Source organism: Perognathus longimembris, chromosome 1 (genome assembly GCF_023159225.1).
Source record: "Perognathus longimembris pacificus isolate PPM17 chromosome 1, ASM2315922v1, whole genome shotgun sequence".
In the NCBI taxonomy this organism is placed as follows: Eukaryota; Metazoa; Chordata; class Mammalia; order Rodentia; family Heteromyidae; genus Perognathus; species Perognathus longimembris.
In genome coordinates, this window is record NC_063161.1 from 39,767,821 (window position 1) to 39,795,434 (window position 27,614).

The 27,614-nt window shown below is 42.7% G+C and overlaps 2 protein-coding genes across 2 annotated transcripts in view; both read left to right on the top strand.

The window, feature by feature from the left end:
• The window catches only part of Gns (glucosamine (N-acetyl)-6-sulfatase), a 34,791-nt gene extending 10,440 nt beyond the window's left edge, over positions 1-24,351 (top strand). The window contains exons 4-14 of the mRNA XM_048360271.1: positions 1,025-1,090; positions 1,986-2,084; positions 3,815-3,982; positions 6,415-6,497; positions 7,475-7,593; positions 10,901-11,004; positions 17,162-17,263; positions 20,890-20,997; positions 21,360-21,470; positions 22,783-22,943; positions 23,939-24,351. Coding sequence (XP_048216228.1) covers positions 1,025-1,090; positions 1,986-2,084; positions 3,815-3,982; positions 6,415-6,497; positions 7,475-7,593; positions 10,901-11,004; positions 17,162-17,263; positions 20,890-20,997; positions 21,360-21,470; positions 22,783-22,943; positions 23,939-24,017 — 1,200 coding nt within the window. The 3' untranslated portion in view covers positions 24,018-24,351. The remainder of the gene's footprint in view (positions 1-1,024; positions 1,091-1,985; positions 2,085-3,814; positions 3,983-6,414; positions 6,498-7,474; positions 7,594-10,900; positions 11,005-17,161; positions 17,264-20,889; positions 20,998-21,359; positions 21,471-22,782; positions 22,944-23,938) is intronic.
• LOC125361700 (high mobility group protein B1-like) lies at positions 8,331-9,018 on the top strand. Its single transcript, XM_048360280.1, has one exon. It carries the CDS (start codon positions 8,416-8,418, stop codon positions 9,016-9,018), a length of 603 nt encoding a protein of 200 aa, XP_048216237.1. The 5' UTR covers positions 8,331-8,415.
• Positions 24,352-27,614: the final 3,263 nt, after the last annotated feature.

The window sequence follows — 27,614 nt, forward strand, 5'->3', positions numbered from 1 at the left end:
TTAGACTGGGTGTACAGGATGAAGGACATTTTCCTTTTCAAATCGTTATTGTAAAGGTCATTTACAGAGGGGTGCACTTTACTTTTGGTTCCTAGAGGTCTTAATATCAGGCCTGAAATTTCTCTTAATTTTTCCCTTCCCCCAATAATTGATGGGATCTGTTACCTCATGGGTTTGAAGGAAGATGAGTCAGTTTGAAAGAATCATAAAAAAGTAGGAAGTATGGCTCATAAAGGGAAGTCAGGCTGCTTTGCACACTAAAGGTCATCTGATGCATATCTGGAAGTAGGAGAGATCTTTCAAAGTACAGAGACAGTTCTCAGGGACTAAATTCTATCTTAGGTGAGCAGTGTGGCACTAGGTTGAGATAAATTGGGGTCTCTTCACTTGCTCATCTCATCAGGTAAGTGCTTCAAAGTAGATTTCATCAGAACAAGTGAAGTAATAGACTGATAACTCATAGTGGGCTTCTTTCGGCAGTTATGAGCCATAAGGTCAGTTGGCAGATTTGGTCTGTGCCATTAGAGCTCAGTCCTCACCCCACAAATGGGTCTGGTCAAGTAGGCCACGTAGATTGTTGCCAGCAAGTAAATGATGTAGGCTTTGCTTGCAGGCCACGCAGATCCATTGCAACTATGTACCATTGCCACCTCAACAGGAGAGCACCATAGTTGCCCTGTGAGTGGGTGAGCCTGGCTGTATTCAAATCTTTATTACCACTGAAATTGGAATTTTGTGTAACTGTCAAATTTCACCAAGTATTTGTCTTTTGATTGCTCTTGTTCATTTAAATCCTTATCATATAGCTTTTCTAAAACAATTGGCAAGCCAGTGGTAGCCCACTGGACATAGCTTATGAACTCCTGCTTAAGTAAAGTTCCTTGAGTAACAAGCTCTTCTGACTTCTGACTCTTGAGCACCTATTATGTTTCAGACATTAACCTACACATAAGACCAAGTTTCTGTTTCTTTCTGTTCCCGTCAGGCCTAAAGAGTTTAATATCCTGCTTGTCTATCTTTTCAGTATGGAGCTCCAGACGCAGGTGGACTAGAACACGTTCCTCTGGGCTGGAGTTACTGGTATGCTTTGGTGAGTGACTATTGAAGTCGGTGATGACTAGGCACAGCCCAACAGATGCAAAATATGTTTACTCTCTAATTTAGCTCTCATACAGACAAAAATGGTTGTTTTTGGTTTTGCTTTCTGTTGAGTCACTCCTTTTTGAGAAACTCTTCCTGCATTACAGTGGGATTAGCAATGCAGTTGACAATTCTTCCAATCCACTTTTCTTTTCTTGCGTGCTGGGAATTATCCTGAGGGTCCTGCCTATGCTAGGCAGGCAAACCATTGAACTATAGCCCTAGTTCTTGGTTTTCTTTTCTTTTCTTCTCTTTTCTCTTTCTTTCTTCCTTTCTTTCTTTCCTTCTTTCTTTTATTTTGTTGTTGTTTTGCCAGTCTGGGACTTGAACTTAGGGTCTGAGCACTGTCCCTGGTTTCTTTTTGCTCAAGGCTAGCACTCTATCACTTGAGCCACAGTGCCACTTCTGGCTTTTTCTGTGTACGTGGTACCAAGGAATAGAACCCAGAGCTTCATGTGTACGAGGCAAACACTCTACCATGAGGCCATATTCCCAGCCCCTAGTTCTTGGTTTTCTGAGACATGTCTTTGTAGTTTAGGTTAGCCTTGAACTTACTTTATAGCACAGGCTGGCCTTGAACACTGTCTTCTTTCTCAGTCTCAAGTGCTGGGATTATAAGAATGTACTATCATACTTGGTCAGTAGTGGCATTTAAACTAGGAACAAATTTTTGAAACTTTGCTAGCATTAAAAACCCTTATCAGAAAATCCTATTCAATATTGACTTGAGTAATTACTGTTTTGTTTTGTTTTTTATAATGTATCACTGTTTGAACAGAATATAGTGTAGCACAGTATAAACTATACTGTATTCTGACCACACTTTGTTTTCTTCTTTTAAATAGGAAAAGAATTCTAAATACTATAATTATACCCTCTCTATCAATGGGAAGGCCCGTAAGCATGGAGAAAACTATAGTGTGGACTACCTGACAGATGTTCTGGTGAGTGGCTGAAGCTCTGGCCTCACTGGTCGGCCCCATATTTGACTGAAGGCTCTGCATAGGAACCCTCTAGTCTTACTCATTTGTATCAGTAATGTAAATGCATGAAGACTTGATTTAACTGCTGAAGAATAATTTCAGCCAATTAAAAACTATAGAAGATACTTATACAGGTACTTCAGGATGGCAGCTTCATGAGTCTATGTGGGTAGAGGCATGAGAATATGGGAGTTCTGGGTGCAGTGTGTGTGTGTGTGTGTGTGTGTGTGTGTGTGTGTGTGCATGTGTGCATGCGCACACATGTATAAATTACTAAAGTGAATTTGAGAACTTCTGGTTTATAATGGAAACCTTCCATAGAGCATTTATTCGCCAAATAATTCAGCATCCAGGATAGCAGGTGTTCAGGAGTAGTCCACAGCAGTAACTCTTGTGGCAGGAGACTTCACATACTCCCTATGTACATAGGCATATACACACATTGGTGTGTTGAGTCATTAGATGCTGAGCACCTGGAGACATAGAAGGGTAAGAGGGCTGCTTAGTAAGATTTAGGCAGAAATATGAAGTAATCAGCATGGATCGGGGGCTAAATAGCTTATGCAGAGGGAAGAGTTAAGTGTGAGGGTCTTGATTGTGCAGGAATGTGCCTGGCCTAGTGGACAAACTGCAAGGATACTGTAGGGCTGGAGGACATTAGGAAAGTGGGAAGGTGACAGGACATAGATACCCTCTGTGTCTTTTGTGTTAAGGCTGGGAATAGATGCAGACATAAATTAACTAAGGCAATGAAAAACAGTGTGCATGTGGGGTGCTTTCATTTTTATAATGCATCTCCTGATAAGCAAAGGAAAAAAGTTAAGTCAATTCAAGCCCTGGCATGATGTATTTGAGGTTTCTTTTCTTTCCTTTTTGATGCTTGGAGTGAACCCAGGGCTCTGGTCTGCTCAGCATATTTACTAGCACTGAGCTACAACCCAGCCCCAGTATCTGGGTTTAATATTCATTTGGCTTTGCTACTTTAGCTGGTATAATTGATAACATCTATTTTCTGCATATTTTTGTAAGATATAGATTACTTAATCCACCTTTTCCATGTCTTAGAATTAGGCTAACTTTTGATTTGGGGGGGACAGAGGGGGGTGCTAGACCTGGGGCTTGAATTTGGGGCCTAGGCACTGTCCCTGAGCTTTTTTGCTCAAGGCGATTGCTCTATCACTTGAACCACAGCTCCACTTCCAGATTTTTCAATGGTTAACTGGAGATAAGAGTCTCATGGACTTTCCTGCCCCTGCTGGCTTTACACCTTGATCCTCAGATCTCAGCTTCTTGAGCAGATTGGATTATAGGCGTGAGCCACCAGTACCCAGCTCTTTTTACACTTTTTAAGCCATTCTTTAAGGTATAAAATATGTATACTCTAAGCTTCATTAATGTGAGTTAATACTAAAATGGCCAAATCACTATTTCATTTTGTTAGTGTGAATAACAATGTCTAGATTATGTAAGTCAAAGTCTCAATTGCTATCTTATGATGGTATGTGCTAACTCTTTTCTAAGCATCACCTAAACCAAATCTATTATTCCACCAACATGTTTGCACATGATTGTAAATAAGAGCCCATGCTGGGATTAACAGCTAGTGTGATCCTCTGCCCACCAGAAGTTGTTTACTTATGAATGACTCAATTATCAGGTAGGGTGAGATGACCAATCTTTGTATGTGCCAGGCTAATGTCTCCTTGGACTTCCTGGACTACAAGTCTAACTTTGAGCCATTCTTCATGATGATCTCCACTCCAGCACCTCACTCACCTTGGACAGCAGCACCTCAGTACCAGAAGACTTTCCAGAATGTCTTTGCCCCAAGAAACAAGAACTTCAACATCCATGGAACGGTAGGCTACCACACCCTTGAATGAAGACATGCTCAGGATCCTTAGCTGTGTCATATACTGTCCAGGAAGCCTTTGAGCATATTAATGGTTTTTCTGCCATACCCTATGCCCTAAGGGAAAAGCCTTTAGAGAAAGTGGCATTTTTAAAAATCAGTGTATATTGTACAGTGGAATTTGATGTGATTATTCCATACGTAACATGTATTGTAGTTTGATCAAGTTCACTCTCATTCTTTCTGCTCCACTCCCCTATTTTTGGTGGTACTATGTTTGTACTTCAGCGTCTCACCCTTGCTACACTGAGGTTCTACCACCTGAGCTGTTTATCCAGCATTGTTATAGCTGTTTTTGGTTTGGTTTGGTTTGGTTTTTGTAGGTCATGGAGCTTGAACTTAGGGCCTGGACACTGTCCCTGAGGATCTTGGCTCAAGGCTAGTGCTTTACCACTTTGAGCCACAGCACCTCTTCCAGTTTTCTGGTGGTTAACAGGAGATCAAAGTTTCACAGACATTCCAGCCCTGGCTGGATTTGAACTGCGATCCTCAGATCTCAGCCTCCTCAGTGGCTAGGATTACAGTTGTGAGCCACCAGTACTCAGCTCTGGGTTTCTTTAAAGATAGGATCTTGGGAATTTTTCTGCCTGGGCTGGCTTTAAACCCACTAGCCTTCTGCTCTTAGCCTCCCAAACACCTATATTATGGGCATGAACACCCAGCTTTCCCACTTTTTAATACAGTAATTCTATTTTTATATGTGTATATGAAGTGTAGTTGGGAGACAGCTCAGCTCACCATTATAACACCAACATGTTCAATGAAGTATAGTTGATTTGCTTCAATGGTTTTGTTTGTTTGTTTGTTATGGTGGCAATAGGATTTGAACTTGGGGCCTCATGCTTGGTAGGCAGGCATTCTACCACTGAGCTATGCCTCCAGCCCTCTTTCAAGATATTTTAGAGGTAATATTGGTACCTTTCCTAATGTAACAGATGACATAAACTTGTTTCAGGGGGATAAATAAGGCTCCTGCCAGATACCTAGTGAGCCGCGGGAAAGTCCTGAATCCAGCATTGTCTCTTGGGCTCTCCTGGTAACCTTTGGGCTCCCTCTGGTAGAGGCTGAGACCTGTCCCTGAGAACTGAGCTGAGCCCACAGCAGCCTTGCTCAATGATTCCCACTGGCCCGAAGGCACAGGAAGAAGTGGGTGTCACAGTACAATGTGCTTGGGAAGGGAAGTTGAGTGGAAAAATGAGCCAGCACAGGGGACACAAAAGCCACAGCAACCCTTATTTTTGCCTTGTGTGCCAGTCAGCATTCCTTTCTAAGTTTTACCTACTAACTTACTCCATTGACCACCCTAGATACCTGGAAAAAAAGTCTTACTATAGCAGTTTTCCTAACCTCTAAGTGCAAATCTAGATAGTTGTTATTTAAATTAAAAGTCATACTTTTAACAACCATAACACTCTAGATCAGTATCTCCCAAACCATGCATCTCAAAGTATTTTTTGTTAGGTTGTACTTCCTTTCGTGTAGGGTATAGTCCATTTCCTGGTTCAGCGGCAGGTCTCTACTACCAGTGTCTGTCACCCAGAAATCGTACTTGTCAGGAAGAATTAAATTGTAGAATGAGCCATGGAGTCAGACCCAGTGCTACTTCTCTCAAGGAGATGTGCAAGAAGTTTAACTTCATTTTTCTGTCTAAAGTAATCTTGATCCTCCATGTAACTGGGGTAAGGAGTCAAGGGTATAGAAACATCTGGCATACTGTCTGCTATGCTCTAAGCGTGTGCTTGTTACAGATGATTTTGAAGCTGAGAGAACAAGGTTTTAAACTATAAGGCAGTTTCCAATCTGGGCTCCAAAAGAAGTTAATAGAAGTTACTATGATCAGTAAGTTCGGAGACGGGGTTAAATAAATCACTCCACGATAGGACTTCTCAAAGTATGTGTGGTCTGATGCAAATGTCCACTAAGAGGATATTTTATATGGCATTTCTCAAACATTAACTAAAGAACACTAAAGAGTACAGTTTTGGAAATAATAGCTTTGAGTTTTATGAATAGACAAGGAAGAATTAAAAGTATAGGGGAACTCTTTTTGTTGTGGTTGTTCAGAATGTGACTTTTATCTACATAGGAAAAACCTTCAGGTTTGACTTGAAGTCTTAGGAACTTGCTGTAGAGCTAGTGGTTTCCTAATAACATTTACTAAAACCTCTATTAACACTTCAGCAAAAGGAATTTTCCAGTTCAGGAGATGATTGGAAGCCAATAGGAATTGGTTTCTTAGGTCTGATATTGCTTGAAGAGGTTCCAGTTCCATTTTGCTAGAGTAGGAATTCTTTTTTCTATCTACTCTAGTTATCTTAGTAGTTTATGTGATTATGGTGACTTGGCATTAATATTTTTTTTTGTCTTTCTGACTTTTAGAACAAGCACTGGCTAATCAGACAAGCCAAGACTCCAATGACTAATTCTTCAATACAGTTTTTAGATAATGCCTTTAGAAAAAGGTAAGAGCTGCTGCTGCTTTCCCAGAGGAAAAGTTAGTGGGAGAGTTGCTTTGTTGGGCAATGGCAGTCTCAGAATCAGGTATACATTTACATTCTCGTGTGAGACGGAGCCTTGGAACCCTAGGAATACTAAAAAAAGAAAAAAAATCTGTTTTTAGTTAGGAATTGTTTTTTAAAAATGTATTACATTTAGAACCATTTAGTTGAATTTTGTCCTCCTGTCTTTAAAGGAAAGGTTACTTACTGAGAAATCAGCTCAGATACCGATCAAAATATTTACCTTTGTGTTTGGAATTTTCAAGAAATGCTAAGTAGATTTTTAAGAATTCATGACTTCCTTTTAGGGTGTATTTAGCATACACCAGAGGTCCGCAAGCTTTTCTGTAGGACCAGATAAAAAGATAGTAAATATTTTAAGTAGTCAGGCTATGATTCTGTCACAGTTACTCAGCTCACGGATATAGTAGGAAAGCAACCCTAGACAATATGTAAATGACACATTGAAACTTCATAGAACACACAGCTCTGACTTATGGCCTTGGTGTGCCCAGGCCTAATTACACTGTTAAACACACACTTGAATCAGTCTGGAGTAACCTGCACCACAGTGGCAGCCTTTCCTTCTGATTATCTCTACTCATTACTATAAAAAAGAAATCTTATTTTTTTTTTTTTTTTTTGCCATTCCTGGGGCTTGAATTCAGGCCCTGATGCCCAGCTATAAATCCTTAGTTACCAAAAACATTAAAAAAATTTTTTTTAAATCTCTGTTATTTCTTAGGCAACAGTTAACTTCAGAATGAACTAATTATGTTTTGGAATTTTTTAACCTGTCTTGCATGGTGACAGTCTGGAGAACCAAAATTTGAGATTTGAATATTTGGTGTGTTGTTTTGTCTTGTTGTTATTTGGGGGAGGCAGGCTGCCTGTTTGTTAAGATAGTGATGCAATTTCATTCTACCTCTATTCACATCTAGATGGCAAACTCTGCTCTCAGTGGATGACCTCGTGGAGAAACTAATCAAGAGACTGGAGTTCACTGGGGAGCTTGACAACACGTACATCTTTTATACCTCAGACAATGGCTATCACACAGGTGAGAGGCAGGGTCAGGTGTGCATGTCATTTTTGACAACTGGTTTGTAGCCTTGGCAGAAGTTCTAGTGCTTATGCAGCTGTAGATTTGCCAGAAGGAGGGCCTTCCCCCCAAGACCCCTCAGCTTAGAGGGTACATCTTCGCACATGGAGAAACGAGGTTTCCTGTTTTGCTGATTAGAATGCAAGTTACTTGGTATCTCAGAGAAGAAAATGAGCTTGGCTGGTGGGGAGGCTAGAGACATCCTTAATGCAAGACACAGGATGTTGAATTCATTTTAAGGATAAGCAGAACTTAGAGAACAAAGGATATTCTGAACAGGAAAAAAAAAAAGGTTATCTTGGAAGAAAACACATACTTGGAATTTGATTTTTACACATTCTTGTGTTTTGGAAATTACACAGTGAATCAGCTGCATGTTTTTACTTTGGTCCTTTCTACTCGGATGTTCTGTGGTTTAACACTAGTGTTTTCTTCTTTCCTCTATAAATTTCCCTGTGAAATGAATTAACCTTGGACTGGCTTGCATAAAAGCAGATTGATTTGATAGTTAATGTCTTTATCATGAATAGTTTGAGATGCTCAAAAGTTGAGAATGGCGTAGCTGAGTGTGGTGACACATATCTGTAGTCAACCCTACTCAGGGGGCTGACGCAGGAGTGCTCGAGCTTAGGAGTTCAAGGCCAGAAAGGGCAATGAGAACTATCTTTTAAAATAAAAATGTAAAAGAGAGTACATTGAGCTCCATAGAGACAGCGCAGGGGCAAGTGAGAGCCGGACGGGCACCGAGCGACTCTGTTCCTCGCGGAGGAAAAACTAAACATGGGCAAAGGAGATCCTAAGAAGCCGAGAGGCAAAATGTCATCATATGCATTCTTTGTGCAAACTTGCCGGGAGGAGCACAAGAAGCACCCGGATGCCTCCATCAACTTCTCAGAGTTTTCTAAGAAGTGCTCAGAGAGGTGGAAGACCATGTCTGCTAAAGAGAAAGGGAAATTTGAAGACATGGCCAAGGCGGACAAGGCTCATTATGAAAGAGAAATGAAAACCTACATCCCCCCTAAAGGGGAAACAAAAAAGAAGTTCAAGGATCCCAATGCGCCCAAGAGGCCTCCTTCGGCCTTCTTCTTGTTCTGTTCTGAGTATCGCCCTAAAATCAAAGGGGAACACCCCAGCCTGTCTATTGGTGATGTTGCGAAAAAACTGGGAGAGATGTGGAACAACACTGCTGCAGATGACAAGCAGCCTTATGAAAAGAAGGCTGCTAAGCTGAAGGAAAAATATGAAAAGGATATTGCTGCCTACCGAGCTAAAGGAAAACCTGATGCAGCCAAAAAGGGGGTTGTGAAGGCTGAAAAGAGCAAGAAAAAGAAGGAAGAGGAGGAAGAAGAGGAAGACAAAGAGGATGAGGATGATGATGAATAAGTTGGTTCTAGCGCAGTTTTTTTCTTGTCTATAAAGCATTTAACCCCCCTGTACACAACTCACTCCTTTTAAAGAAAAAAAATTGAAATGTAAGGCTGTGTAAGATTTGTTTTTAAACTGTACAGTGTCTTTTTTTGTATAGTTAACACACTACGGAATGTCTTTTCATAGCCCTGTCCTGGTGGTATTTTCAATAGCCACTAACCTTGCCTGGTACAGTATGGGGGTTGTAAATTGGCATGGAAATTTAAAGCAGGTTCTTGATGGTGCACAGCACAAATTAGTTATATATGGGGATGGTAGTTTTTTCATCTTCAGTTGTCTGACGCAGCTTATATGAAATAATTGTTGTTCTGTTAACTGAATACCACTCTGTAATTGCAAAAAAAAAAAAAAAAGGTGCAGGGCTGGGAATATAGCCTAGTGGCAAGAGTGCCTGCCTCCGATACACGAGGCCCTAGGTTCGATTCCCCAGCACCACATATACAGAAAACGGCCAGAAGCGGCGCTGTGGCTCAAGTGGCAGAGGGCTAGCCTTGAGCGGGAAGAAGCCAGGGACAGTGCTCAGACCCTGAGTCCAAGGCCCAGGACTGGCCAAAAAAAAAAAAAAAAAAAAAGCTGCAGCTGTTTTGTTGACATTCTGAATGCTTCTAAGTAAATATAATTTTTTTTATTAGTAAAAAAAAAAAATGTAAAAGAATACCTAGTAAAACAACTGCCCTGACCCTTCAGTTGTGTGAGGCCAGTCTTGAATCCTTCCTGATTTCCCTGTGTTTTCCTGTTTGCTAGGTTTTGAAGTAATTCCTCCATCCTAGGTGATTCCATATGTCAGCACCCACACACACCTGGACAGATGCCTTCCATATCAGGATCCAAACAAAGTCACACACCACCTTTGTTTATTTAGGTCTTGTCTTACTTGAGACTGATATTCTGAGGAAAATGAAGCTTTTGTCCTTAGAATGTTCCACATTCCGTATTTGGCTAATTACCATTTCATGAGGCCTTTACTTACTCATTGGTACTTGGCCTTTCCTGTGGATTGGTAGTGAGACTAGAACTGATACAAATGATTTTCAGGCAAGAATGCACTTCCTACTCCTGTATCACCTCATGAGGCCCATGTGTCTGTCTGGCTGACCTAATTTGTCGATACTAGTGTGCAGTTTTCCTTAGTTTCACTGTTTTGCCCAAGACAGAGTCTTACAGGGTAGCTTAGGCTGGCCTCAAACTATTGATCTTTGCCTCCTATAAGGACTGGGGTTACGGGTGTGTGCCCTCATGCTGAGCCTGCCAGGGTAAAAGGAAAGATCAGCTAGTTTCAACCTGAGCCCTTTCTGTGAACCTTTCTAGCATTGAAATTACCCTCAGTGATTTTTTTGCCTAGAGTTATTATTTCTTCCAGCCAAAATGGCAAACTCTGTCATAATTCTGTCCTTCCACATGTTATATATGAATCCTCAAAGACCTTCCTCTCCTCAGTTATTTGGTTGTCTTCAATTGCAGTTCATTCAAGAAAGGCAGGATAAATATTTGCTGCCTTATTTGGTGGTGTTTAGAGTCACTGCCTTCAACTGATCAGGTTGAATATGGTGCATACATATTTATATATTTGTATTTTAGCCCTTTCCATTCATTAATTGGTTCATTTTGTTCTACTGCAAAATAGGAAGTCCCTTCTAGTTACTTATCTGAAGAAGGTGGGCTTTAGTGCTTTTCCTGACTTAGTACCTAAGAGACCTGGACAAATTGAAGCTTCCTTGTAAAATACCAGCATTAGTCCAAAGTATTGTTAGGTTTTGCTGCCAATTAAATGAATGGAACAGAGTATACCCTACACATCTGTTTGGCTTTGTCTTTACTTTGTGTATTTTGTTTTCAGGGCAGTTTTCTTTGCCAATAGACAAAAGACAACTGTATGAATTTGATATCAAAGTTCCACTGTTGGTTCGAGGGCCTGGGATCAAACCAAATCAGACCAGCAAGGTAAGTGCCTGAGTGTGAAGCTGGTGCAGTATACAGGTGGGCCCTTGTCTGAGAAGTGAAGGCTGTTCCTTCTGTGAGGATGACGTCCAGTCAGGGTGACATCATATGTGTTTTTAAGCATTTTTCTTTTAGCTTCCACCAGCCTCTCTGAAGTATATGTGGGCCATCACACATACTATGTCACATCAGCTTGTATAGCTTGTCTTTGGAAACTACTCTTTGTCCTGCACCAGTGACTCTCAATTCCTTCTGAAATAGTGAAAAAGAAAAATGATACAGGCTTAGGCAATATCCAGAAAGATTTTGATTGCCTCACGTGGTATGGGGTAGGTACAAGCATCTGTTCTTCTTTTCTTTGTAAACTTCATTGTGAGAGGCAACACTTTTCTCTTTTTTGCCTGTCCCGGGGCTTGAAGTAAGGGCCTGGGCACTGTCCTTGAGCTCTTTTTGCTCAAGGCTAGCACTCTATCACTTGAGCCACAGTACCACTTCCAGCTTTTTCTGTGTATGTGGTACCAAGGAATTGAACCCAGGGCTTCGAGCATGCTAAGGCAAGCACTCTATCACTAGGCCAAGCTCCTGGTCCCTGGCATCCACTTTTCTATAGGGCAGAGGTCCCAGGTAGTGTCTGCTGCTGACCTAGCCTCATTTGCATATACGACTGTCCTTTTCCTATGTGGGGCTCTTGCTGTTGCTTTTCTGCCCTCCAACATGTTGTAATGTCTTTCAGACTCAGGATCTATTGTTGAAGTGTGTTGTTCCTAGATATGGTAGACACCTTGATCAAAACACTTGCCAATACTTGAGAAATAGTTGATAATGCCTCATAGTATGACTTCTGTCCTTCCTGATATCACAGTTTTAGTCCCAGCTCTAGAGATCAAAGAAAATGATCAAGTACATAATTTACACAAAAACTGCAAAATGGGCCAGACTTTTTGGGCATATTGGACATTTTGATTGTATTTGGAGGGGTTAGTGTTGACTAGTCTCATTTCCTACCTTTCACTTCTTATTATTAAGCTGTTGGTGGGGTTTTGTTAGAATCCTCTCAGAAAGGCAAAATGGGCTTCGTAACTATGTTTTCAAAAATATTCTTTTGCTCTTATGACTGCATGGCTACAGCTAGTCACCTTCCATTACAAATTTCAGTGCCCTCTAGAGAGGCCTCTTCTTTCAAAGGATATAGGCAAGTTCGGAAGGTAGTAAGTAAATCTGCAGGGTACTTTGCTGAGGTCGGCATTTGCAGTTGGGTGTGGAGACCATGACAGCAGTGTGTGTATTTCCAAGAAGCAGGGGTAGGCATGCTGGCCCACCCCACATCCACCAACTGGTGTGGGGAAGGAGGCTGCCCAGGGAACACATGCTCCTTCTTTTCTTCCAGTTAACACTGCAATGTAAGTTTCAGAGGTAGACACTTCACCTTAGTTAAGCAAGCTGAATAAAGCCTGGCCCCATAAACTCTCAGCTGTAACTCTCAGTTGTTCAGAGTAGCTAGTGCTATTCTAAGTATAATACTTGAACCAACTCCTTTAATCTTCTGTCTTATGAGATATACATTTGTATATCCTAATATCTCCACCTTACAGATAAGAAAACAGGTGCAGAAGTTACTTGGTTTGCCTAAGATCTCATAGGTAAAAAGTAGAGCACTACCTTTTAACTCCCAACAGGCTGGCTCCAGAGTCCATAGTGCTTGCCATTACACTCTAGTGCAATCACACATTTTTCTAATTTTTTTTCCCCTTATGGCACCGTAAATCAGGAACCTTGGTTTTGGCTAGGAACAACTGGGGAAGATGGGTCCTTAAGTTACTATGTCAGGAGAGCCAGGTACTTTAGCTACAGCAGACTGTGGAAGCTTCTGGGGCACTTGAGCAGACACCAGAGGTCTGTGGGAGGCGCTGGCTAAGTAGAACAGGACATGAGGAGGCAAAAGTGTCAGAACACGCTAGGCTTGTTCAGAGGCCATTTAGCCCAAAAATGCCTTCACTTCCTCAGTGAACCTTCTTTTTCCGTCTCCTGTTTATTCAACCGATGGCTCCTTCTCTCTGGATTACCCACCCGAGACTCCTTTCCCCGCCCTCTTACTGGTCCTTTAGGACTTTGGTTTAGGGCTTCTGCCCTTCCCATAAGTTTCTAGCTGGTCTCACACTTACCTCCTAGGATGTCCTTGAAAAGAACTGTTTGTTTTGACTTCAAATACACAGTCCTTAACCAGTGTTGGGGCAACCATTTTGGTTGAATTGTGCCATGATCACAGATAGCAGAGCTAAGACTCATGGGGACATCAATGTTTGGTCACACTGCTGTGCTGACAGGTATAGCTGAAGTGTGAGATGCCTTGGCTTTTATCTAACCTAAAGAATGTCAGGGGATCACATACATCATGTGTTGGCAACAGTCTTCCCAGGGCCAATTGTTCTGAGTGGCACAGGACTGCGTGTTGACAATAACAAGTGAAGCTGTCAACAGCCTGTCAGCCAGAGCAGTGCACATTTTGACTGACATGTGGACTTGGCTCTGTGCCTGCTGTTTAGGAGAGGTAGTCCCTGTGGATGCCAGAAGTTGACGGACGTTTTCTACTCCAGCTGAACATTATTCTAGCTCTGGATTTTGTGGTGGTGGTTCTTCAAAAAGGGGTTTAGGAAGAAAAAGGAAAATGACAGAGCATGGTCCAGAGAAAACAGTACTGTTTGGGAGTCAGGAAGACTGCCCATCTGCTTTTAAGACTTTGGACTCGGGTTGGGAATGTGGCATAGTGGTAGACTGGCTTGCCTAGCATGCATGAAACCCTGGGTTCGATTCCTCAGTACCACATAAACAGAAAAGGCCAGAAGTGGTGCTGTGGCTCAAGTGGTAGAGTGCTAGCCTTGAGCAAAAGCAGCTCGGGGACAGTGCCCAGGCCCTGAGTTCAAGCCCCAGGACTGGCAAAAAAAAAAAAAAAAAGAAGAGTTTGGACCTAATAAGCCTTGCTGTGCCATATCATGAAGTGGGAAGATGTTACAGTTCAGTTCTCAATGTAATTGGGTGTACTTAATTCCAATAACTACAAACATTGGCATTCTTCCACAACTACAGAGCAGGATCACCCCTCGATTTCATGCCCCCAGGTCTCCTAGAAACTTTGATCTAATCAGAATGTTTGGGTACTTACTTGAATCCTATCAGTAGAATTAGATGAGTCTCCCATCAGCCAGGAATAGTGGCACATGCTTGTAATCTCATTGTATAGGAGACTAAGGCAAGAGGACAGTGAGTAAGAGACCAGCCTGGGCTACATTGAAGAGACTATCTCTCAAAAACAACAAAAAAGTCTCCCATCATACAACTGCTGGTCCTTGAGGCCATTTTTTGCTATTTGGTAGTCACGGGTTTATTATCTCTGGGGATTTTGGTATTTACCCTTAAAAAAAAAATGTTAGACATATCAGTAGTCCTGTGGAACTGGCTTCACTCCAGCCAAGTTATGGACTCTAGAGACTCCTGTTTTTTGTGGCCATCTATCCTGTTCACACCCAGACTTGAAGGCTGTTCCAGGCTGCTCAGTTTGCCTGGGGGACTTGGAACTAGGGCAGTTGTCTGTTACACTGGATTTGTGTAATCCCTGGAGACCTAGCTCTGGAGAGTTTCTTTCTCAGTGACATATGGATTGCCTGTCCCTGAATTGTCTTCACTGGATGGAAATTTCTGACAGCTGGCGCTCCACATTGATTCAGAGCCAGGATGTATATCGCTTGCCCTCTGAGAGCCATCCTGGCCATCAGGAAACCTGACCCCTGGCCAACAATGCTCTGAAGATGTCTCCTTGCCTTTCAGAGCTAGGCTTTTTGCTTTTGTTTCGTAAATTAAAAGTGGCAGGTTTAGTTGATTTTTTTTTCTTTTTTCCCCCCAAATCTCTATCCTTAGCCTTTCCTAGAGTATTTCAAGTTTTCTCAACAATTGCAAATACTATTACTGCTGTTTGCTTTGTTATACTTACTCCTTCAGCGGCATGGGCGTGTCCTTCAGCGGCATGGGCGTGTCCCTGAGCTTTTTCATTCAGGGCTAGAACTCTTGCACTTGGAACCACAGTGCTACTTCCTTTATTCTGGTGGCTCATTGGAGATAAGCATCTCATCCACTTTTTCTTCCCAGGCTGGCTTTGAACCACAATCCTCAGATCTCAGCCTCCTGGGTAGCTAGAATTACAAGTGTGAGCCACTGGCGCCTAGCTCTTGTGTTTCATTTCTTACTTACAAAATGAAGGAAGTTCTTCTTTCCAGGATTGCAGTAAGAATGAATACATGAGAATAACCCGAACATATTTGGGAGACTGGGATCTTGGTAAACTTGGATTCCTACATGTCCTCACCTCTCACAACTAGTTTCACCATTCTCAGGCTTTTCTACTTGGTGACCAGGCAGCTTGAAAACATAGCCTGAAAGGTTCTACTCAGGCCTTTGCTGTCCACCACAGTGCCCTCCAGTCTCAGTGGGGCTGTGGAGCAATGAGCGGTGGATAGCCCAAATTAAAATGTTACCATGTAAAATATAACATGGGTTCAAACACAGATACAGAACCTCATTCTTTTTCTCATACTTAGTACCTGTGGGAACAGTAATGTTGTATATCGGGTTAAATTATATATGTGTGTATGTGCACATATAATTTTATCTTTTTAAAAATTCTAACATAGTTATGTATTTACCCCCATACATATGTATATGTATACACTGTGTATATGTTGACTGTTCCAGTTTAAACCCTGAAGAGTCATTGTACACAGAGGGAAAATAAGTCTAATAAATCAAGAAAATATGCCATTAATTTCTAGAATTTTGTTTAAAGATTATTTTATGCCATTTAAGGAAACTTTTTTAGTTGTATAGTTGGAGTAAGTTTCCTGCAGCCTCTGAAGTTTTTTTGCAAGCTTGAATTCAAGGCTAGCCTGGGCTACATCATGAGACCCTATCTCCAAAAAATTAATAACAACAACAAAAAACTAATGAAATCTATTTATTTGGGTTGGTACTAGGGCTTAAACTCAGGACCTCATACTTGCCAGGCTGATCCTCTATTGCTGAGCTATGCTTAATGAAACCTTTTTTTAGAGTGACTAGTGATTTATGCCTGTAATCCTAGCTACCCAGGAGACTGAGATCTGAGGATCGCAGTGCAAAGCCAACACAGGCAGGAAAGTCTGTGAGAATTTAGAGTTAAGAAACTAAACCACCAGAAAATCAGACGTGGAGCTGTGGCTCAAAGTGGCAGAGCACTAGCCTTGAGCAAAAAGCTCAGGAATAGCACACAGGCCCTGAATTTAAGCCCCATGACCAACCAACAACAACAAAAAAAAAAACCCCACAAACTTGTATTTTGGCAGTACTAGGGCTTAAACTCAGGACCTTATACTTGCTAGGCTGGTCCTCTATTGCTGAGCAATGCCTCTCAGCTTGTGTTTCACGGGATAGTTTTTTGATCTGCTCTCCCTTCCTGCCCAAGTGCATGCCTGGACCTCAGTCTGATTATTTTAGGCTTCACATCCTGAGGATGACAGGCACACTACTGCATCCGGCTTCCCTCTATTAAGATGGCATCTCGCAGATTTTCTTTTCCCAGGTTGGCCAAGAACCTCGATCCTCCCAACCCCATCCTCCTATGAAGTTTAGATGGCAAGCTTGGGCCACTGCACCCCACTATAGGTTGAGAAGAGATCTTACAAAGTAACTTTTCTGCTCAAGATGATCTGAAACTGTAGTCCTTCCATTCTTACCCTTTTGAGTAGCTATGTTTATAAGATATAACTACCAGTTATAGGAAATCTTTTTTAAAGCGATTCCATTGCTTTGTAAAACTATAAAATGGGCTGATCATTTTCATCGGTAGCAACCATCCAACCTTTATAGCTTTAAGAAGTATTAGGAGCCCACATGAAGTCAAACAGTGAACTGATTTGACTATGTTCTAGCCAATGCCAGTGAGTTGCACTGTCATTGACAGCAAGACTTTTTCATTTTGCCTTTTTCAAGTTGTGTTTGAACATATGAAACTGTAAGATCAAAATGAGAATGGCTGTGAGTGTTCCCTGTTGTGGGAATGAGAGCTTTTAGTATGGATGGAAGAAGGAAATGGGCCCAATTGTGTTACTAAATTGTTATTTCCTCATTCTAATAGATGCTCGTGGCCAACATTGACTTGGGTCCTACAATTTTGGACATTGCTGGCTATGACCTGAATAAGACTCGAATGGATGGAATGTCCTTATTGCCTGTTTTGGTGAGTACAAGGCCCTCAATCAGCACTCAGGTGAAACTCTGAATAAATTCTTGGAATGTAAAGACTTAATTAAGTCTTAAAGCTATTCAACAGGGGGACAGAGAACAAAATTCTTCTCTGATCTTGTGGGGGAAAGAGTTCTCTAGAGGAAAAAGACTGATTGGACCATGTATATGCTTCAACATTCTGTATTCTCTTTTTCTCTGTCCTCCCAGAAAAACCACCTCCCAGAAAAACAAACTTGATAAGTGACAAATTGAAAAAATATATATTTTGCACATGTGAAAAGGATATATAGGGGGACTGGGAATATGGCCTAGTGGCGAGAGTGCTTGCCTCATATACATGAAGCCCTGGGTTCAATTCCTCAGCACCACATATATAGAAAATGGCCAGAAGTGGCGCTGTGGCTCAAGTGGCAAAGTGCTAGCCTTGAGCAAAAGGAAGCCAGGGATAGTGCTCAGGCCCTGAGTTCAAGCCCAGGACTGGCAAAAAAAAAAAAAAAGTATATATGGTCCTAAAATATGTAAGTTCTAGGAAACAAAAATGAACGTCTGGAAATGGTCAGGAAAAAAAAGTGAAAAATCAACCCACTGAAAACTTAAAAATGGCCAGAATCGATGTAAAAGCAGTAAGAAGTGCTGTAAGAAGTGCTTAGCTGGTAAAAGGCCTTTCTCACTTATGACCTAGGAAAGATTAAAACGATTGTTACCCAGTGTTAGTAGACGTTTGAGGTGTTAAAAACTACTAATAGAGGTATCAGCAGTAAAACCTCTCAGGAGGCTAGTTTAGCAAGACATATCACAGAATGCTCTGGATGAATTTGTTCTATGGAATCAAATCCAGTCAGCAGTTCTAGAGTGCTGACTGTGGCATCACAAAGTTGCCTTTCTACCATATAAACTTCACATTACCAGAAAAACATTGGAGCACAGAATTAATTACTCCCAATTTATGGTGTGTACTTTAATGTATTCCTAATTAGAAAAAAAAACTACATTCTAGGGGTACCCAGGCTGTATATTTAATTCCCCACACAGCTCCAAAAGCACCACTTAGAGCTATGGCTCTGTCCTTCCTGTTTTGTCATTGAGGTGGTTCTAATGACATTCTTATCCATTAGGGCAGTCGATGACCACAGAACAAAATGAAATCTCACACCCTTGGATGTATTAACCATGTGAGCAGCAGTTAAAACATGTCTGTCAGAAAATTCTGTTGGACTAGCAGGAGCCAGTCTAGCCCAGCTGCTGCTTGAGGGAATAAAGTTAGATGAGAACATAACAAGAGTCTGACTTAATCACAAGGCCCTTGGGACTTCCCAAGCTCCCTGGTTGATTTTATTCGGTAGCAGCATTCAAGAGCCACTCCTCTAGGGGCTGGGGATATAGCCTAGTGGCAAGAGTGCCTGCCTCGGATACACGAGGCCCTAGGTTCGATTCCCCAGCACCACATATACAGAAAACGGCCAGAAGCGGCGCTGTGGCTCAAGTGGCAGAGTGCTAGCCTTGAGCGGGAAGAAGCCAAGGACAGTGCTCAGGCCCTGAGTCCAAGGCCCAGGACTGGCCAAAAAAAAAAAAAAAGAGCCACTCCTCTAGACTTCACAGGTATACTATTTTCTCCTGGACACTTGTCACTCAAGAGTGGGGCTCCATGCACTCAAGTATGGCAGATAAGCTTTCCTGTTCCCCAGCCCATGGTGAGGAGGGGAGAGCACTGTGAGCACTTACGGAGGAAGAGGTGCTTCTAAAGAAAGCTCACAGGACTGTTCAGGTTTCATTGCTAATAGTGAGTTAGGAAATAGCTCTTCTCCTTCTCCTTTCTTAGCATTTTAAAGCTGGGGACAGCTCCTCAAGATGCTTCCCCTGCATGAGTCTTCAAAACAATGGTCTGCAAACTGATGTTCTCCAGAGAGGCTTGAGGGTATCTGTGTGAACCCTACATCATCAGGAGCTGAGAATGTGTATTTGTCACATGTTCCCAGATGCTGCTCGTGCTGCTTGTGCTCCAAATCACTGTTTGGTTTTCTTTTTTCAAATTTTACTGTGCATGTAAGTCACCCGAGATACAGATTTTTGCCAGGTGCCAGTGGCTCATGTCTGTCATCCTAGCTACTTGGGAAGCTAAGATCCGAGGATCCCCATTCAAAGCCAGCTCAAGCAGGAAAGTCTTTGAGACTTACCTCCAACTAACCACCAAAAAAGCCAAGAGGAGCTGTAGCTCCACTTGGTAGAGTACTGGCCTTGAGAAAAAAGATCCCAGGACCAGCACAAAAAAAAAAAAAAAAGCCAACACAGATTTTTTGGCTCATCAGTACTGAGGAAGTAGCTCAGTGGTAGAACACTTGCATGTTTGATTTGCTCCCCAGTACCACTGAACAAGTGGACGAACGAATGACCCTTCTCAGCTGACACAGAACAGAGCCTGAGATTGTGCATTTCAAACAGATTCCTGCCTGACCTTTGAGAAGGAAGGCTTTGGCTCACATCAAGAACCTCTTCCAACTAGGTCTTCCTGAATCCTTATCGCCATTCCAGCTCTAGATTCTGCTGTTAGACTGACTTCTGAAGCACAGTCTTGACTGTGTGAAATCCTTGCACAAAATCTCCTCTCCCAGGTCCGGGGGGATAGCTTAAGTGGTTCAATCCCTGGTACCAAAAAAAGGAAGAAACAACAAAACAAAGCAAAAAAACCTACCTTCTCCCATTGTGTCCCATCACCTGCCGTTTTCATTCATAAGAAATAGAAGTATTCACTATATTTTCCAAGCTGGCCTCAAACTCCTGGGTTCAATTGATCCTCCTGCCCCAGAATTCCAAGCAGCTGGGAATACAGGTACTCCCACTGTGCCCAGTTTATGTGTTATTGTTTATAGAACAGACATGAAGCCTAATGTTCAGGGCCTCTTCCTGTGTGGGCCCCAGCCCACCTCACCACTCTGACTACGTATGAAAACTAGGTTTCACAAAGCTGAGTGTTCCATATTTATGTGCTTTTGATCCAGAAATTTGGTCTTGTTCTAGATTCTTCCTCTTTTCACCTTTTGTATTCCTGTCTTAAAGTTTTGCGTTTCAAATGCTGCCTCCTCTTTTCCTTCCATACTGCTAACGTGCACTGAATACTGAGGGGATAACATGTGCACTGTACCCTCTTTCTGAGCTCCTGGGACCCTGGCACAGTGCCTCATGTGCAGCTCCAGTCTGTTTTGTTTTGTTCTTGTCCTCGAAACCTATTAGGTAAGCTTAGAACAGTTCTTGGAGATTAATGGTTTTAAAAAGCACAGTCTAATCTGGACTTCAAACAACTTGCACCCAGTAACTGATTCCTGTTGAGTTACTTTGTTGGTTTCTGTTTCCTGGCTTGCTTCACAGAAGTTGTCTTAGGAATGAACTATTAAATGTTCAAAGCTGTCACCCATCACTTGCAAAGTTGTAAATACCAAGCCTGATACTCAGTAGATTTCATATGCATCAAGTTAGCCATTCCCTTTAACCAATTCCTTTTAACTCCCAAATCCCCTTTATCGGTTTCTAGAAATGTTGTCGTCTTTGGTGCCACAGCCTATACACCTCAGACACCTCCTTTGCTCTTTTTTTTCTAGACCTCCTTTGCTCTTTTTTTTCTAGAGAGGAGCTAGTAATTTGACATGGCGATCGGATGTCCTGGTGGAATATCAAGGAGAAGGCCGGAATGTCACTGACCCAACCTGTCCTTCCTTGAGTCCTGGCGTGTCTGTGAGTAGCAACTTACAGTGGCTCACCCACAACACAGCAAGGTGCTATTTGGATGTACGAAGTATTAAAACCCTTGAGGTGCTAATCTTTAGTCACCTCATCAGAAGGTTCACTTTGAGTTCGTTCAGGTTATAGAGCAGGAGCATGTACCTGAATTCTACCTTAGCAGTTCCCTTCCCTGTTCCAACCCAGCTCACTGGGAGTACCACTCCATTGGGAGTGGTATCTGTCTCATCAAGTTGGGGCTCCCATCCATAACATGAGCACCACATACCATGTCTGGTTTCTGCCCTTGTAGGCAACCAAGTTTTTGTTGCCATGGAAAAGCAATCTTCATTGAACTTTTCAAAATCTCCCTACAGCAATGCTTCCCAGACTGTGTGTGTGAGGATGCCTACAACAATACGTACGCGTGCGTGAGGACAGTGTCGGCGCTGTGGAATTTACAGTACTGCGAGTTTGATGACCAGGAAGTAAGGACGACGCCTGCCCGTCCCCCACCTCCCTTTGCCTGTTCTCTAGGCTTTGTTGGTTGGATTTGGGGGCTGAAGTTCCCAGGGGGCACATTTCTTCTCCACACTTCGTTTCCTTCTGTGAAGAAAACAGAATTTCCTAAGGCGGCACCTCACTGCTCACATCCCCAACAGGACTGGGCTTTCCATGCCCAGTTCACTGGAATTCAGTGATATGTGCCTGCTCTCCAGCTTCTCCCTAGGAGTCGGGGTGAAAGGGAAGTGTTTTGAACGTCTACAGAGCTTCACAGAGCCGGAATATTTCCTAGGAAGCTGAGGAGCTGCTCCTCACACACCCTCTGCTGTCACTTCATAGATTAGAGTTGGGTGACAAAGACCCAGAGCCGTGGTGGGTTTTGGCCTCCACTGATTAGTTGGATATCTGGAAGATGCTGTGGATATAGAAGCCAGTCCCTCTGGACCCCATGTGGTTATCAGCCTCTGTTCCCCTACACATCTGGCAGCCTCTCTCCCCTCCACACAATGTGTAGCAGATAGCAGATGCTTGTCTGTCCCAGGCCCACCCTTCCTCTTGCAAAAGCACATGGGACCAACTAGGAAGAGAACCATCAAACTCACTTCCTGTTTGGTGGTTTGTCCTTGTTATACTTATCAACTAGATACCTACCAGTGAGAAAGTCAGGACTGGACAGGTGGCACTGAGCACCACCTTCTTTGCTCGTCACCTGACTCCAGTCATATTAGTCAGCACATTAATTAGAAACTAGATGTGTCTAATGTTAAAAGTTAAGACACTTGTGTCCTCCAATTGGTACTAAGCATCCTGAGGTACTATTTAAAATAGGAAAACAACGTTTGTCTAACACAAGTTGAGGCACTTCCATAGTCATTCTCATTTGAACTACACAACTCTAAGGTAAAAATAACCCTTCAAATGTTAATTTTACTTCAGTGGCCTTATTACCAAGCCTGGCTTCTGAGACCTTGCCCTTGAGGGGCCTGCCTTCTGCTCTCTGCTCTGGTTACAGAAGGAAGGTCATGTTTCACCATCTGCTGACCCAAAGGCACATGTGTATGGGTGGCCCCTTCCCTGCACCAGGCTCTAGACCCAAAGCAATGGAGATGCATTTCAGCCCAAGTGCACAATTTGGCTCTGGGAGTATCTTTAGGCCTGATGATGTTTTGCTGGGTTTAGGGTTGTTTTTTCTTTTCTGGTTTTGTTTTTTACTTACCTTCTTTTTTCTTTAGAAATAACTTGCCTTAGGAGTTATTTGACTTTTGTTTTCCTAACCTCTTCTTTCATTGCCTCTAGGTGTTTGTGGAAGTCTATAATCTGACTGCAGACCCAGACCAAATCACTAACATCGCTAAAATTATCGACCCAGAGCTTCTAGGAAAGATGAACTACCGCTTGATGATGTTACAGTCGTGTGCTGGGCCAACCTGTCGCACTCCAGGGATTTTTGACCCAGGGTAAGTTTCTTCTGTCTTCAGTTTCTTTGTGGGGTTGTCTCCAGGGGTCACACTGCTGTGTAAGTCAAAGGGAGTGTGGCTGGTCTGAGCTGGGCTGCTCATTCTGCTTTGCTGTGATACTAAGGAAATAGCCTGTTTGACCCTTGGCTGTGTACACATAGTGGGTGCTTCAGCCACAGACACTGTGCTGCTCCCCAGATCCTCCTGCTGGGGTGGCACGGGAGCTTCTTTATGTAAGCTTCTAGCCGGTGCTAGAGCTCCCAAGACTTCATGCCCCAAGCCCTAAGTAGAGAAACGAGTGATGACCAGCAAACTTCATGTATTAAACACACATGAACACAGGTGTAAAATCAGATGTTGGACTATATAACCCTACTACACTTGCCAGATGAGATTTGCTCTCCCCTGCCCTGGGATCTCACACAGGGCCCTTCTGTGTCTGTGTCAGGACTGGCAATGTCAGTACCCCGTGTGTCCCAACTGCTGTGGCAAGAAGCAAAAATCCAGACTGTCCCTGGAGAAGAGTTTAGTTCCACACTGTGGTCCTAAGGACAGAGGGAAGAGATGTTCTCTGTTATAACTTACTTGGCCATCTTCATGTTCATTTTTATCTTCACCTCAAACCAAAGATGAATGTAGGAGAATGAGTAGAGAAATTCAATGATAAGCTACGTCTTAGAGATGTTCATGTTTACTTTGAAATAGTGTATGTACAGTCTGGGGCAAGGATTCTAAGGCACTAAAGATGAAAGCTGGTGAAGTACCTCAGTGTAGAGGGCTTGCCTAGTGGGTTCAAGGCACTAGGTTTAATCCCCAGCACCCTAAAGCAACAAAAACCTAGATAACCATGTATATGCATGTTAAAAAAAATAAATGCTACCCTATAAATTAGCACAGCTTTTATAGCCTTTCCTGCTATTATACCAGAGTACTAATAATTGCTGAAATACTCAGTAACTACAGTGCATGTGACCATTTTCTTTCCTCATCCTCAGGTACAGGTTTGACCCCCGTCTCATGTTCAGCAATCATGGCAGCATCCGGAAGCGAAGGTTCTCAAAACATTTTCTGTAGCGACTGAGCCCAGCCTCTGCTACTGGATCCCTGCCCGCCTCTTTCTCATGAAGTGATTGCTGTAGGTGTGTGTAGCTCCTTCTTTGAGACCATGCCTGGAAGAGCTCTGGACTGGCCATTTTAAGTCCTGTTTGAACGAGCCACCTGAGAGCTGACTTGCGTGTTGTGGTAAACTGTGAATCTGCCCCTGTGTCAGCAGTGGCTGACCCTGGTCTTTTTTCTAAGTAGATGAGCACTTCTGAGGTCTCCCTCCTGATCCAGGACCACTGATAGGATCCATGTGGCCCAAGTCTGAATTGATAAGCCTATTCAGGTAAATAGCAATACTTTAGGGCAAAAAAGAACACTTTTTGGTATTTAGCTGTACCTAATGTCAAATGACCCGCGTAGCATTTGTCTGACCATCAAAATATCATGTGGCTTGAAAAATAACCACTAGAGCTGTGATTAGGAACAAAAATCCGTTGATTTCAGATTAAGTAGAGGTATGCTGTTTACAAGATCAATCAGCGTGGCAAATCTGCCCATTTTGGTTGGTTTTTTGAATTGTGGGCTGTTGCTGTACTGAGCACAGCAGACTTATGGCAGAGGATGATTCCAAGTAGCTCCTGGAGGAGACAGCCATCTGCTTTCCAGTGGCTGCAAAGCCTGTGGAATGCTTGTTAGCCCTAGAAAGCCAAGGAAATGTCCCTAGAGATATCCTCCCCACCCCAAAGTGGCTGAGGTATAGTGGGGGAGTGGGGGAGGGGGGAGCCAAAAACTGCCAGGAGTGAGGGAAGGTTGTTTTCTGAGGACCTTCAGGAGATAGGTAGGCTCTTGAGTTGGAATCTGTACCTGGAATGAAAGAGGTGCCTTCCCTGTAGAGAGCATACGTGCCATTGCCATGTGTAAAGTCATCATCACTACCTTTTTACCGTTGCTCGTTCCATTTATATTAAGATGGAACCATTTCCAATGGTTGATGCAATTACAAACTATCCCACATCCTTCTTACCTTTCAGGCAGGTTCATTCTGTCTTGAATAATGAGGGTTCCAGTTAGTATTCCCCTTTGAAGTCAGACCCATTATGTTCCTTTCTGTTTAGAAACACTTATGTTCTTGGCTTGAAAATCAAGTTCACCTCTAACATCTTCACAGAAAGGCTAATTTTTGGTGGGAAAGCAGAGGAAAAGGAAGAGCTGTGGAGTCTATCTTGTTCACCACAATAAGTGATTTTAGTTTTACTTACTGCCTTCTGTTGAGCTTTAAGCTCTTTTAAGACCAAGGCCACAAGCCACTTTAATATCAGAATTCCAAATAGCCATGATGCATTCATCACCATTGGATTTAATACTTTACCTCTCATGACCCCAGCAATTGTGGTATCCAGAGGTGAATAGAAAAGGAAATGAACATTTCTTTTTTTTGGCCAGTCCTGGGCCTTGGACTCCGGGCCTGAGCACTGTCCCTGGCTTCTTCCCGCTCAAGGCTAGCACGCCGCCACTTGAGCCACAGCACCGCTTCTGGCCGTTTTCTGTATATGTGGTGCTGGGGAATCGAACCTAGGGCCTCGTGTATCCGAGGCAGGCACTCTTGCCACTAGGCTATATCCCCAGCCCGGAAATGAACATTTCTGATGTGTATTTTTTAAGGAAAAAAAAAGTTTTAAAAAACAATCCTAAAAGTAAATTGCAGTGCTGAATATGGCTATTGGCTTTAGTCTCCATTTTGAGTCTAAACATTATCAGTCAACTTCAATATTAATGAAAGTTGGCCACTGTTATCACCCCCTCCCCCCAAAGAAACAACTCTTACCAGGTCTTGGGCTACACTGTCACCTTACTCCGTTTTGGGATGCTGGGTCTAGAAAGCAGATGTAGTCATGAGTGACAGGAGCATCTGCCACAGTGCTCTTGGATTTAATAGCAGGTACAGGGGTGGTAGATGTACTGCGGCCCTCTCTGTATCTCTTAGTTCCAGTATGTTTCCTGACACTTGAGTGAAGACACTTCAGTGTATGGCCTAAAAGACTGAAAAATGCACAGGTGTTTAAGACTGGTTACATACCAGGGACCTGCTGCAAGAAGCTATCCTTGTTCTTTTAATTGTGCTGATTTGGAGTTTGTTGATAATCCCTTGTAGGGTTAGATCCAGATCTATTGGTGACCTTAAGAATAGAAGACCATAAAACACTCAGAATGAAGAGATTTTGCCTTACAAGATTTGCTGTTCTAACACTGTCCCTCACACAGCCATTTCCCACATAGGAAACATATTTTGACTTTGACACATGGTGCTGTTCCAAACACCTTTTAATTCACAATATTAGTTTTTGGTGTTTTTTTTTTTTTTTTTTTTGCGAGTTCTGGGGCTTGAACTCGGGGCCTGAGCACTGTCCCTGGCTTCTTTTTGCTCAAGGCTAGTACTCTGCCACTTGAGCCACAGCGCCACTTCAGGCTTTTTCTATATATGTGGTGCTGAGGAATCGAACCCAGGGCTTCATGTATGAGGCAAGCACTCTACCACAGGCCATATTCCCAGCCCAATTCTAGGACTTTTGTACAAAATACTAAGAACCATGCAAGTTATACCTTAACCTGTGAGAAATGTTCTTCAATTTTTAAGTGTCTAGGAATTAGGGTCGTTTTTTGTTTTTATTTTTTTTATGGACAAAGAGAAAGTAGCCCAGGATCCTCAAAAGAAAGCAAAGGCTATTTCCACCTGACCCACTGATGGATTGAATGGCTATGCTTGGGTTTAGTTTTACCTCCACTCTGACCTCAGTGAATACTGTAAGTTCCTCTTTGCATCATCTGTTCCCAGAAGTTAATCTGCCCTGGCTCTGTCATCTCAGTCACTTCACTTAGAAAGTGCCCTTCAAAGGACCCTGTTCACTGCTGCACTTTTCAATGAATTAAAAATTATTTCTGTCCTAGTGTTCCGGAATGTGTCCTTTGTTTTGGCCGCAAAGTATTATTACTGACATACTTTCCTTGATACTACTTAGTTTTTGTTGTTGTTTTGCAGTGCTAGGGAATCTAACTCAGCACCTCATGCACACCAGCTAAGTGCTGAACTACTGTTATACCTGCTGTTTCAAGCTGAATCACTCACAAGGGCAAAGAGGCCGTTTCCTCATCTGAAGTCTCTACCTGAGCTGCTCTTATGTACATGGATGGTACTTACTGATTGGTAAACTCTGAATGGAGTGCCATGTAAGAAAAACCTTCCTGATAAATCATTATTCCTTCTCAGCTCTAGAGAAAACACGTATATTGGCCTGCTTTCAAGTAGGCAGATTAAGCTCCCCTTTGAGGGTGCTTTTGCCTTGCTATCTTGCTATGATTCGTTGCCTTAAATGGAAAATGCTAACTTACAGGAGTCAACCAACAATTCTTTTATTTTTTCTCCAGTGCTGAAGAATGAACTCAGGGCCTTGCACTTGCTAAATCCCAACCTCTCAACTTTTTCTTAAAGAGATAAATAGCATAGCAGGCTTTGTGGGCCCTGTGGTCTTCTCCCACCTACTTAACTGCTGTTGTAGCACAAAATAGCCCCAGACAATATGTAAATAAGCATGTAGGCTCTATTCCAGCAACACTACAAGAACAAGTAGC

What these genes read in the sequence shown, in the direction of transcription:
- LOC125361700 (XM_048360280.1), top strand. Translation starts at nt 8,416, where the DNA reads ATGGGCAAAGGAGATCCTAAGAAGCCGAGAGGCAAAATGTCATCATAT.